The following is a 13,915-nucleotide window of genomic DNA, read 5'->3' on the forward strand; positions in this document are numbered from 1 at the left end:
TTTTGCTTTCTACATAGACCACTGAGCTAAACTCGGTGAAACTAAATTTAGCTTGAGATTCTTATTGGATATCTGTTGAGATTAGGGAACTATACAGTATCCTGTCCTATAAGGACATTTTTCAAGATACGTGAATGATAGAACTCACAGAAGGAAGGTGCTTATTGCACTGGAAACAAACATTCTCAGCCTTAACCTTCCACTCACAATAACATCTCCCCCCAACCACCACACCTCTCCCCATCACCATCTTGGCTGCTCTACTCAACCCAAAGGGATGATGGAAATGAGAATATTTCATACTTAGAATAGAATCTTCTAATTCTAGCCCAGTACAGTTATGGACCTTCCAGTCCACTGTCATCCTAATGCTTGTGAACAAACATATTATTATGTGAACACGCTTACTGAAAAAGAGGGGTGTATTTCAAAGGACCTGTTTGAAGACATTGGATAACAGTTGACAGACTGCAAATCCTTAATATGCCTTCCCATTTTACTCTGATGGAATTCTTACTGAGAAGGAATTTCTTATTGAGTGAAATTTAAGAACTAAGTACCACCTCCTGCTTGTTCATTATTCCTTCTCCATCTCCCCTCCTCCAATCCTGGGAGCCCAGTACTGTTAACAGCATAAAGATAGGCTTTGTTCTGTCTTCCCAAACAGAACTTTTCCTGAAATGGCTGCCGTGGGGGAGGGAAAGCTGGTAGGATTGGTCTTCGTATACCACAATGCTAAACGTCTTAGGTTTTATAAATCATAAGGTTCTTTTTCTTTTTCTTTTCTTGACCCTAATTTGAGTAGCCAAGATTGGTTACCTGATGGTCTAATTTTCCCGGACTGGAAATAGACACACCTAGAGAGAAAAACTTCTTCCTTTCTTTCACTCTTCTCATAAACACAGGTTTTATATTTCAATGTTTTCCGTCTTTCTAAAGTAGGCCTGATTTCAAATGAAAGATTTCAAATGAAGAAAGACACATAGAAGAGGTCCTAAAGAGTCTCTTGGTAGACACAGAATTGTTGAATTTAAAGATAATTGAGTTTGACTTCTACCATATAATAGCAACCCACAGCCATTAGGATTCTTACTTAGACAGGGCTCATCAATTCTCACTAAACCTTATGCACAGATTTGAGAGACCTTTGCTATTGCTAATAAAATAGATGATGTGAGGGGCGCCTGGGTGGCTCAGCTGGTTAAGCGGCTGCCTTTGGCTCAGGTCATGATTCTAGGGTCCTGCGATGGAGCCACACATCAGGCTCCCTGCTCAACAGAGAGCTTGCTTCTCTCTCTCCCTCTGCCTGCCGCTCTGCTAACTTGTGCTCTCTATCTCTGTCAAATAAATAAATAAAATCTTTTTAAAAAAATAAAATAAAATAGATGATGTGAAAGGAAACTCTCTTCCAGGGAAGTGTTAGCTCCCAGTTCAAAAATAATCCTGGACCAGACTATACTCCTAAAAAAAGTTCCACTAATATCTAAATGACTTCCTAATTTCTATATGTGTTTCTCAAGGTCTTTCCAACACACAACTTTGTATTTGTGGGATGAGATGACGTGACATTCAAGAGGAGCATATGTGAGACCTAATTCCATTAAGCTCTCACTGGTTAGCCACATTTTTTTCTTATTATATTATCTAAAGGGGCAACCAGGGGCATTTAGCCACCCAAAGCAATTGTCGTATGTTGTGATGAACTGTTGTTCATTATATTTCATAGCCCTCCCACCCCAAATTCCATTTTTAACCTCCAAAAAGATAGGTGTATTACTGTTATTTCTTCTTGAGGATGAAACAGCCTAGGAATGTAGCAGTGGGGGGTTGGGGGGAGGGCATTCAAGGTCAGTGGCTCCTGCCTTTCCCTGAGATCCACTTAACCTGTCCCCAAGAAACACCAGGATGATGCACTTCTAGAGTCCCAGCAGACGGCGCCATGACCAGACCCAGACTAGAGTTCCACAGAAAACCCCTTTGGAATCCATGCTGCTCTGTGATTTTTCCAGGCCACATTGTAGCACGGGTGGTACTTCCCCAGCTGCTAGGGTAGGGGCTTCATCAAGCACCGGAGAAAAAGGGAAAGGGAACAAGACTGTTAGGGCCAACCGCTGTGTTAAGGAATATACTGTTGTCTTGGCTCATCTCATTCAGTCTAGCAACCACCATGAGAAACCTGGTGCTATCATCCTGATTTTTGTAAGTGAGGAAACTGGCCCAGAGAGGGGAAATGGTTTGGCCAAGCTCATATAGTAAGAAGCAGATAGGATTTCCATTTCAGGACCTTCCATCTCTGAGCCTGGTACTCTTTTTGCTATATGTTTGTTATTTTTGTTTGTTTATTTCTAGGTTTGGGCATATGGGTGAGCCAGGAGGTAGGTGAGGGGTACCCTGGGATGTGGGCGCTAGGATGGGGATGCAGAGAAGGGAGGGGAGGAGGCAGAAAAGTGCTAGCAGGGCAGGGAGTGACAAAAGGATATGCAGGAAATTCCCCGAAGTGCCTTGAATCCTATTGATTTGGAACTATGACTGACTTTAAGGCAGGGATTACGATTTACCATTGTTAAGAAGTGTAAAGGAAAGAAACAATCTAATGTTCTTGATTAGAGTTTTGGGGTTAATGACTTTCCATAAGTCAGAGGTGTTAATCAAATATAAAAATTCTATAGCTGTGATGTTTCACTTTATGTCAATTTAACTGGGCTCAGATAGCTGGTAAAACATTATTTCTGGTGTGTCTGTGAGTGTGTGTCCGAAGATGAGCATTTGATTCAGTAGCCTGAGTAAAGAAGATTGTCCTCACCACTGCAAGTGGGCATCATCTAATCCATTAGGGGCCCCCAAATAAAATAAAAAGGAGGAGGAATGGCAAACTCTCCTCTTTTCTTGAGCTGGGATGTGAAGCTCCTGGTCCTCTTACCTCCAGACTCCAAAACTGATACCAGTGGTCTGAACTGGATAATATCACCAGCTGTCTTGGTTCTCTAACTTGCCAATAGCAAATGATGGGACTTCTCAGCCTCCGTTACTGTATGGGCCAGTTCCTAACTTCAGTCCCCTACTGGTTTGATTTCTCTGGAGAACCCTCACTAGGTATGACTGCATAATTCAAAGCAGTGTTTTTAAACCAGATGTTGCAACGTGTGCTTATGACTTGTGTGTACGTGCATGTGCATGTGGGCAAGACAGAGAACTAGACTGAGAGTTTAAAAATTGTATTTCTTACTATGGTTCATGGTCAAAGATCCTTGAAAGCCATTGATTTTAAGAGGGCTTTGGAGGCTAGAAATAAATCCATTCACATTCAACAGGACAAATGTTTCCAGACGTGTTACCAGGGCCCTGACTACAGATCTGCTGTCATCAGGACATCTCAAACCACTATTAATCACAGAACTAGCTAGGGCTCCCCTAATTTTGTATTTTTATTTTTAAAAATGTTATCATTTGTGAAGCTGTAAATAAGAACACGTTGCCCTCCTGTCCTAATCGAGTTAAGACTCACAGTCTCCCTCATTCCTCTGCTACAGAGCCTGTCTTTCTTTGTTGCTGTTGCAATTTGGGGTATGGATTGGGTGCTGTCAGAAAGCACTCGACTGATAGTGGCTGCGTTTCTCTGCTGGCGGGCACAATTCCAGAGCCCTGAGGCAACTCTTAGCTCTGCTTGCAGGAATATAAATTCTTAAAAGTATCAACTTTACTTCCAAAGTGCCAAGAGAAATTCTACCAAGCTTGTGGGCAAAATACATACAGATGTTTTTTCTATCAGTAGGTCAATGAGGGATGTGATCTAGTGAGAGGAGAGTGAGAAATAGCACCTAAGTACTCAGCTGTGGGACATGGCTCTGAGTGAGCTCTCCTGGGTGCCAGGGTTCAAAACCAGCCCTCCCAACTGTGACTATGGGAAAGTACTGGGCTTCAGGTTTCTTGTCAATAAAACACGGATGATAGTGGCATTTTCCAGTAGCAATGATGTGAGGGTCAAATGAAGTGAAACAAACAAAGCACTTAGAAGAATGTCTGACACATATAGTAAGTGCTCAATAAATAAAGGTAAGCACAAATTTAGGAAATGAATAGGATGAGGATCCACTGTGAAATAGGCGTACCACCAAAGAAAGAAATCCTATTGACTCAAGAAGATTGGTAACATATATACAACATAAAATGTATCACCTTAACAATTTTTTTAAATTAAATTAAAAAAAAATTTAAGTAGGCCCCACGCTCAGCATGGAGCCCAACCTGGGACTCGAACTCACAACACTGAGATCAAGACCTGAGCTGCGATCAAGACCTGAGCAGAGATCAGGAGCTGGATGTTAACCGACTGAGCCACTCAGGCGCCCCTTCACCCTTTTTAAGCACAGTTCAGTGGCATTAAGTATATTCACATGGTTGTGGTGTCACCATCACCATCCATCCATCCAGAGGACATCCTGCAAGACTGAGACCTCTGTACCTATTAGGCAATAACTCCCATTCCTTCCCCTTCCCAGCCCCTGGCAACTTCCATGAATTTGCTTACTCTGCATGCCTCCTCGTCCTACTCTGCATGGAATCATACAGTAGTTGTCTTTGGGTCTGGCTTATTGTTCTACATAATGTTCTATAGGCTGTTCCACGTTGTAGCATGTGTCTGAATTTCTTTCCTTTTTAAGACCAGTTGACTCTTTAATGTATCAATTGACTTTTCCGAGATTTCAGAAATTAAAGATGTAAATATGACAACACTCCTTCTCCCCAACAAAGGCAAATAACTTCTTGAAACCCTCCCTGGAGTTACCCGGAGATACCTGTCTCTGTAGAAATGTAAAGTGGAAAATCATTTTTCCTACAAAAGGTATGATTCCTTGAGGCAGGCTGTTTACATTAATCAACATTCCTCTAATACTTGTCAGTGTTTTGTAACACTTTTCCAAGTGCCAATTGTAGCTTGTCAGTTCTTCTGAAGTGCGGAGGCTGTGAATGGGGAAAACCAGAATGGTAACTCTGTCCCCTAGGGGATTTTTCTGCTAGGATGAAGCTGTAATTTTTATCATTTTCATTTTACTCAACTGTTGCTTAGGTGGATGGTGGCTAGAAATATTGGGTGGACAGATTGGTCCATGTGTGAAAAGTCCCGGTTTCCCTCTATCTTCCTATTCGGCTCCCCGTAAGGTACTCAAGTTTTTTTGCACAAAGTTGTGGATTTAATCTGTTCACACACGAACCAGAATCTGCTTACCACTGTCACAGAAATTTTTCCTTTCAATAAACATAATGGTGATAGGAAAAACAAAAACACACGCAACAGCTATGATGAAAGAAAAAGAAAAGATAGATGGGACCTTCCAACTGTCAACTCTTGGATTACACTTGTCCCTTCTCATGACTTTTTGGGGAAACTATTTATTTATTAGCATATCATAAATACATGCCTCTGTGATTCTAGATAAGCATAACATCAGTGTCCGAGATTTAGTGCTATTTTCATTTCTTTTAAAATTAATATTCAAAGCTTAGCACACAGAGCAATCATCTGTTTCAGCATTGTCTTTCAAAACATTAAGGAAATTCCAAAATCAAACCAATAATTTATAAATTTCACTGTGAGCCTCAAGCAATGAAAAGGGCAGTAGAACCACTATTTATAATGGGAATGAAGAAATTAAATTTTATTTGCTGCTACCTTATTTTTAATAAAGTTTTCTTTTTTGTTTTATAGTAGATTTTCTGGTAATTCTGAGCTTGATGGCCCACAAAAGGATGCATGAGAAGATTGCTTATGTAATTCATTAATTTATTTAAAGATTTCCATTTCATATTAATTGATACTAAGGGTCATTTGAGACTATAGAGAAAACAAACAAAAATAACATAAATAATAAAAGAACTAAAAGATCTAGAGTGCAATGGGTAATCCTTTGGTTATTAGTACGACAGCTTTTCCAAGACCAGAGGAAAAAAAACAAATAAACACAATACCATTTTCTCATACTTTTTAAAACTGGAAACATCATGAATCAATCTTTTAACTACAAAGGAAATTTCCATTTTGGCACATGAAGAAAAAAACTGTAACATTAACCCTGAAATGGTTTTCTCACTTTTTATCATGAAATATTTCAAATATACAGAAAAGTTGAAATACTAAAGGAGTGACAGATTCTATCCCTAAATTCTGTGACCGTACACCCTTTAGCAAATTTGCTTTCTCTTTCTGCACACATACTTTTTATTTGAGGTTGCAGACATATTCGAAGTGGCAGTCTTTACCAAGAATCTTCTCAGAACAACATCCTCCTACACAACCACAATCTTCTCACATCAAGAAAATTAACCATGATTCCATATTACCTAATATCTAGTCCACATTCAAATTGCCCAAGAAAGTCCTACATAGTTGTCGGGGTTTTTCTGTTTTTGTTTTTTAACAAGGAGCCAATAAGGAGTCACATAGTACATTTCCATCATATGCCTTTGTTTTTAGGGAACGGTCCTCCCCATTTCCTTCCCTACATCCATAACTCTGGCTTTTCATTTTTATTTATTTGTTTTTGTTTGTTTGTTTGTTTATTTTAAAGTAGGCTCCACACTCAACTTGGGGCTTGAACTCAGGACCCTGAGATTTAGAGTTTCACGCTCTAATGACCAAGCCAGGCAGGTACCCCTAACATTGACTTTCTAAAGAGCCCAGTCCAGTTGTTTTGTGAAATTTCCCAACATTCTGTATTTATATCATTTGACTTGTTCATCTAGACCTAGAATTTCCGTTCTAGAGACTGCAAAGACATCCGGAATACTGTCTAGCATTCTAGCTCCTTATCTATTCCCAGAGTTCACCTGCCTTCACCATAAGGAACACCAAGAGACCACAGATTAGCTGAACTCCAGCTTCAACTCTTCAAAGCAATTGCTAGTTTCAAGAAGAAGAGGTACTTAAACAATACTGCCAAAGCAAAAGCTTTTAAGATCAAAGGAGAGGTATCCTGGTTTAATGTTGATCTAGCAAGTCCAGAGTCTGCAGCATGGTGGGTCATCACAGACAGCATTCAGGGGTCAAGGTCAGCTCTTGTTTTATGTGAACATGTAAAAAGGATCAGCAAAGATGCTTCCTTTAACTTCCTTTTGCCTACCCAATGACTCTGTGGCTTCTGTTGAGCTAAAGGCTAAACTGAATTTTTTTTTTTTTTAAGTGTATTATCTCAACTTTTATCAGTCTTTAGAATGGGTTAGGGGTGTCTGAGTGGCTTAGTCAGTAGGGCGTCTGCCTTCAGTTGGGCTCCTGATCTCAGGGTCATGGGATCGAGTCCCTCTCCTTCTGAGTGCCACTCCCCCTGCCTGTATTCTCTCACTCTCTGTCAAAAACAAATAAACAAACAAACAAAAAAAACTTTAGAGTTGGTTAAAAAAGGCAGGGGCTTGCTAACTTCACTGACACACATTGACATATTATGCTCTGAGCTCCAGGAAATACCTGATCTTGCCCCAGAATACTCTCCGCTTATCAAGTCCGCAAGGACCTGGGAGAGCTCTGACAGAAAGGTCCTCTGCTTGAATGATTTCAAGGAAAACTAATCATGAATCTACGTGAACACATGGGAGTGTGCCATCCATGTGCATAAGATGTAAACAGGCCTAGAAGGGGTCATCAATATATATGCAGGAGAACAGGCTTCGGCGGCATTTGTGGGTACACTTCTGTAACGGCTTATGGACGCATGCTATTTTGGATTGGTACCGCTCTAGAAATATAGACTTAAATAAACAGAAGTTCAGCCTCCACCAAGGTGGTGTTCTTCTGCAGGCCAAATGTTTTTAAAAATGTGATTGGCCAATTAAGAAGCGTATCTGCCTGGTGCCTCACTTCTCAAACAGTTTATTTGAATACCATGTGAATGGCTAATCTCCTACAAGTTTTGGGGCCTTAACAAGGTCAACAAATGAGTGGCTGTGAAAGTAAACACTGCATTTCCTCCCAGGCTCATCCTTGGCTCCAAAATTCCACTCCCTCTGTCCCTTTCCCTAGCCCAGCCTTCCATTTCCAAAGCTCTTGTACCCCATAGAAGTAAATGCAATTGCAAAGGAGACATTTTTAATTATAAGTACTACAGTAATGAATTCAAGTACACTCGTTTATCATAAAGGGCTTTCCCATCTGTCTCTAAAGTATACTTAAAAAGGCTGTGTATTTGATAACATTAGCACTGAGCATCTTCCTCATGTTACTGTTCAGCATTTTAGATGTTCGCCTTCCGCCCCCCACCACACACACACACCCAAGACAACATGGTGGTGGTTCCAGAAAAGGCACATTTATCTCTGTGTTTGGGAGTGCCTGTGTGGTCTCTTCTTAATTTATTTGCACTCTAATCCTCAGGGATAGCATCCCAATCCCCGTAGGCAAAGGGAGATTAGGGAATGGGACTGTCTGCTTCTCCCCACCCTGACAGAGAAGGGAAAACAACTTCCTCAAGTCCCTCAAGTTCATCTGGCCACTGTACAAATTGTTCTTGAGCATGGAGGGTTTCCAAAAGCCCTAATTAGCAACTCACAGCAAACATTTCTTTGCATTAGCTAATGATCCGGCTACACTTGTAAGCAAACAGAACCAACATATCTAATCAATGCTGAAAAACCAACCAAATGCCTATTAAACATCTGGATGTAATTTTCTAGTTAGAACAAAATGAAAACATATGCAGGTTCCTTTGATCTGCATCTTAACAAAGAAATTGTTGATAAAAAAGTATACTGGTCAGTCAACGTGTCATTTTCATAAACCCTACTCGTTTCTCTTCAAATGCTCTCAGTTTAATTTAGTTGGTTTCCTGCAATCTCTAATTTTACCATATTGTGTGAAACCGCAAGAGATTCTTTGGATGTGATTTTATTTGAGGTTTTACTGCTGCATGGATCTGCTACTGATTTTTTTTTTCTTTCTTTGCTTTCTCTTCTCCATATTCCACGCCCATCCTGCTCTTTTCTTTGGAAAAGGGCTGAGGGGAAAAGTTATAAAGCAATGCTGGGAAAATTCTTCTGGACCCTACATTCTCGGGTTTAAGAAAACTCTCATTTAAGAAAGAGTCAAATGAGAAAATGCGTAAGCAGTAACTCACAGCTAAAAGAAAGAGAAAATAACAAGTGACCTTCAGAAACTGTCATACTCATTTCAAATAGAAAAGTAATAGATTTAAAAGATGCATAATTTCTATGACCAGCATCCAAACATTTTTCTATTATGTCTAGAATGTATACAATATAGAACATCTAGTTTTTGTAGTGACTTAAGCCACTGGTTGAGTTGAAAATTTGATAGTCAGCAACAAATGAATGGAAATATACCCATACATGCATCAACGATAAAATAAACAATCTGGCAATTTTCTTGTTTCTTTGCAGAGGATAAAAAGGGGATTTTTTTTTTTTCAGAGATAATTTTCTATGGAAACGGAGTACTTAATATCATTTCATGTAAAAACATCATCAACATATGAATATGTTAAAGGTAAAAAAGATTACGGTTAACAGACTTTATATAGAAAACTAAAAGATAGATTTCATGAGCAGGATTATTTTCTTTTAAACAGGCTGTAGACAATCTGCACATATATTATTTATTTAAAACATAAGATTAAAGCTACTTGATTGTTTAAATACCATCATTTGTAATGCAGTTTGATGAGAGTTTTGTAGTATAATTATTACAGCATGATAATCACCGAGAAAATATGACCTTGAAAAGGGGCCCAGCCTTCTCCCTCTGTCAAGGAGGATGGATGCCCTCGAAAACCAACCATCTTTATGCACACAGTTAAAGGTATTCCAATTTTAAAATTACTCTTTCTTTTCTCTAGATAGTACATTATAGGGAATTCAGAAGGCTCCTGTCTCAAAATACACCGTTCTAATTTCTCTGTTTAAACCCAATTACCAGTGTGTGCCAGTAAATCAAAGTAAAGCTTGAGTAAGCCAGGGAGAAGTGTCAGTTGCCCCAGCTGGCCCAGCATGCACAGGCATATTTGCGGCATCCAAGTTTCTTCTCCACAGTCCTGCCGCTGATGAGGGGATGAACTGACCACAGACTGACATACCGGGCCCAGTCTCTAGATGAAGATTTCAAGGAACACAGGTTGCCACAAGTCAAAGCTTAGTTGCCCGTGAATCGTATTATTTCAAAAAGTCCTATAGATGGAACAAGCATGCTCCAGTCATCACTCAGTTTAACTTAGGAAAGAGGGACACTGCTTGCTTCCTTTTCATTCTTCATGTGAGCAAAATGAATACTATAACCCCCTCCCCAACCCCACTTAATGAGAGCACTGCAAAACCATATACCGAACTTGTTTAAGAATTTACTGTGGACTTCTACAGGCTGGCTAAAATTGATCCTTTAATTTTTCATTTATAATTGATATTTGGGATTGATGCAATTATAGACAAATCAATATCATGCATATTTAAAAACAACTCCAACAGTGAAATGTATTATCTAAAATGATTCTTTTAATATTTCAAGGAAAAGGTCTCTGAGAAAGCAAATCTTCAAATAAAATGTATTTCTCTTTAAATAAAGTCTTTCCATAAGTCCCTTGAAAGTAAAATAATGAGAACGTGGGGGTTATTAACACCCAAAACCTGTTTATGTATATTCCAACGTAGGATGACTGCTTGTCAAAGATGTGTCTTTCTTATGGAAGAACTCACCACCGTTTGGCTACAACAGCATTATTCACTCACCAATCGTGTGGAAATAGCTCAGCCTAACTGTTCTTTAAACAAAATTATAAATGGGGCAACACTGAAGATTTTCTGCTGTGTGGTGTATTTAGAGAAGTAGACAAAAACGGGAGATTTACACAATATGCCCCATTTATTAAAAATCTCAAAATACCTTTTAGGTCAAGTTCCACTCACAAGAATTTTAGCCACACCATGTACCCAACGCTTCCCCATTTAGCTTCTTACGTCGCTCAGCCTTGGGGTACCCCCCTCCAAATATGGGGGTAAGGGCGGGCAAGGCAGGTTTCCAGGTCTCAAAGCTGGTTTATACCATTGTCTCCCTTTGTTTTTAGTAACTGGAAACAGACTCGTGGTCATGTTGCTGAGAGGCCCCTAAAACTCTCGGCAGCCCCCTAACCCCAAGACAGCGAAGTCGAAGACAAGGAGCGGCCAGAGAGTCCGAGCCGCGGGCAAAAGCCTCGCATCTGCGACTAGGACGCGCGTGCCTTACCCTGGGAGCACCTTAGGGTATTCTTCCCGCCAAACGAAGGCAGGCCTACCTTTTTGCAAAGTCGTTTGAAATGCTCCAATAAAAGCCAATCCCTACCACCTTGGGTGCAAAGGGGGGCGTGAGCATAAAAAACCTAGTCTTAGACGGCCAGGGAATGTACGCCAACCAACGCGCTGCCGCATTTTCCACCAAGTGCACAGTCCACTCCTTCTCACGAAAAGGCAGCTCAAGGAAAAACAATCCTCAGAGAAATTTTTGAATGTGACCTCACTTTCAAAAGAGGAGCATCAAACAAGGGGCAAGCACTGAAAGACGCATTTGGCTCGAACTGTCAACCCCCCGCCCTCCCCATAAGAAACTGCGCGGATAGTCTGAGTTACTTTCACCGAGATCTGAGGATTTCCATTAAAGGGAAAAGTGAACAAGTGGCAGGATTTTTGCAAACTCTAGCCCCCAGCTTCCGCGACCGCACGCCCGCCCGTCCCTCCCGCTCGCGCGCGCCCGCGCGCACCCTCGCCGGCCCCACGTTACTTTGACTGACAGCCCGGCCCCGCCGCCTCTCCTTCCCACCGACCTTCCCATCCACCGTGCCAATCTCCGCGTCTCGCCTCTTCCCATTGGCTGGTTTCGGCGTCCCGCGGCTCCTCCAGGAACAGTTCCTCACCGAGCCCGGGAGGACGCGGCTGGCGGAGGAGGGGTGGGGGGTGGGAGGGGAGACCGCGGAGACGGCGGAGATGGAAGCGAGTGGGGTGGGAGAGAAGGGGGAGGACGGCCCGTCCAGTGCCGCACTGCTATAGGCTTCGGGGAGGCGTTGCGTCAGCAACCCACGTTGGGCACGGCGCACGCGATTGGCTGGCGAGCGCTTCCCCGCTTCCCTCCCGCTACCGCCCGGACCCACGTCCCCCGCCGGCTCTGCGCTCCCGCCCCCCGCCCGCGCGGGGCTGGGCGGGGCCGGCGCTGGTTAGCTCCGGAGTGTGAAACCGCGTGTTAATGTAACCGGCGCGAGAGGCGCGGGCGGCGGCGGCGGGAGCGGCGGCTGCAGGAGCAGCAGCAGCGGCGAGTACCCTGTGCCCCGCGTCCCCGAAGCAGCCGACTGCGCCACCCCCACCCTCCCACGTCCGGGCGGGACCCGTGCCACCAGCCCGGACCTCCGCCGGCCCGCGGCGACTTAATCCCCGCCGCGACTACTCCGGACCTGTCCGCGGAGTTTGCCCGCCGGGTAGGGAGGCCGAGCGGCGGAGCGCACTCCTGCTTCCTCCTCCCTCCTCCCGCCCCATCTCGTGGATGTCGTCCCCCGGGTCGTGAGAGAACTTTGCAGCGGGCTGGAGCGCCCTTTGCGGAGAGGCAGACGAAGGGAAGGAAAGAAAGAGGGCCCAGGAAGGGGCTTGGAAGAAGAGTCCGGAGCGGCCGGGCGGGCCGTGCGGGGCGGGTGCGCGCGGGGCGCGGCGCCCGGATGCGTCCCGGGCTCGAGGAGCAGCGGGCGGCTGCGGGACTGCCTTTCTTGGTGTAGCCCCGCCGGGCCAGGAGGGTTTGTGCAACCGCGGAGAACACCGAGCGTCGGTCGCACGGGGCGTGCCGAGCCGCCTCCCGGCGCGCCCTCCGCACTTTCCCCGCCTCGTCGTCATCCCGCGCTCCTCCGCCCGGGCTGAGGCTGCGGAGTGCCAGGCGCGGAACCTCCGCCGCCCGGACCTCGCTCCTCACCGCCTCCCAGCGCCTGGCTGAAGGCGCTGCCCTGATCCGCAGCACTCGGTCCCGAACGTCTCCAGGTTTGTTTGTGTGGGGTTAGCTGGGGGCGCCGGGCCACCTGCACCTCGCCGCGGGGGAAAACCCGGAGAGGAGGCGGACCGGGAGAAGAACGAAGGAAAGCAGCTCGCCTGGATTTGTTTGCTCGGGACGGGTGCCGCGTACGGGAATCGCCGAGGGGAGCGCGGCCGGAGTCTCCGCGCGCTCACCTCCCCGCCGGGGCAGCGGAGGCCGGAGGGTTGGATCACAGCCCCCGCGCCCTCATCTTGGGCGCCGGCGTCATCGCGCAGGTTTTGGTGCAGCTGGGCCCCGGGTGCCCCGCGATGTGGCCCTGAGCGAAGGAACCCGCACCGGCGGGAGAAGGAGCAGCCGGGCACCGAGTGGCCGGTGCGCCCCGCCGAGCGCGCTTGCGTGCGTGGCCAGCGCGCTGCCAGCGCTCCCGGTTTCTGCCTGGCTTCTCGGCTTAATTTTCCTCGGCGGGATTAAAGTTGGAAATTGAGCGGAGAATTGAGTTGCCCAGAAACAGAGCTACGGCCGCCGTCAGAGCGATGTTCCCGCAGAGCCGGCACCCGGTGAGGCGCGTCAGGGTGCTGGGTGGAGGGGCAGAGGAGTGGGTTGGGGGTGGGGTGGGGATAGGCGCTCTCCCTGTGATGTAGGGAGACGGGTGTCTTCTACCTTGTGGAGGACCCCTCCCCCCAACCTGTATGGATGCAGGGCTGGGGAGGTCTCGGACCCTCCCTCCCGGGGTGGAGAGTGAACTGAAACTCAATTTTTCCCCCTTTACTCTGGGCCCCCTCCGAATTGACGTCTAGACAAGGCGGGCGGGAGCGCCCGGGGAGGCTGGGGTTTCTTTCCAGTAGCGACAGCTTACCCCCTTCCCCTCCTCCTCACCCCTTCCCCACGCCGAGACGGGTAGGGCGCCCCCCCCTTTGTTTCCCGTCTCGCCTATTTACATGT

The 13,915-nt window shown here is 45.2% G+C and overlaps 2 protein-coding genes across 8 annotated transcripts in view; one reads left to right on the forward strand and one right to left on the reverse strand.

The window, feature by feature from the left end:
* LOC116570493 overlaps positions 1–12,103 on the reverse strand; it is a 192,042-nt gene extending 179,939 nt beyond the window's left edge. Inside the window, exon 1 of one of the 6 annotated variants that reach the window (XR_004277444.1) lies at positions 11,790–12,028. The gene's annotated coding sequence lies outside the window, so the exon portion shown is untranslated. Of the gene's footprint in view, positions 1–11,789 lie in introns of all 6 variants that reach the window. The other 5 variants (XR_004277445.1, XR_004277443.1, XM_032307683.1 and 2 more) reach the window with 5 other exon arrangements.
* A 24-nt stretch (positions 12,104–12,127) lies between these two features.
* Positions 12,128–13,915, forward strand: part of TLE1 (TLE family member 1, transcriptional corepressor) — an 88,325-nt gene continuing 86,537 nt past the window's right edge. The window contains exon 1 of one of the 2 annotated variants that reach the window (XM_032307669.1): positions 12,128–13,530. In XM_032307669.1, the coding sequence (XP_032163560.1) occupies positions 13,507–13,530 (24 nt within the window). In that variant the 5' untranslated portion in view covers positions 12,128–13,506. The remainder of the gene's footprint in view (positions 13,531–13,915) is intronic. The other variant, XM_032307670.1, reaches the window with a different exon arrangement.

The sequence above is a fragment of the Mustela erminea genome, chromosome 12, assembly GCF_009829155.1.
Source record: "Mustela erminea isolate mMusErm1 chromosome 12, mMusErm1.Pri, whole genome shotgun sequence".
NCBI lineage: Eukaryota > Metazoa > Chordata > Mammalia > Carnivora > Mustelidae > Mustela > Mustela erminea.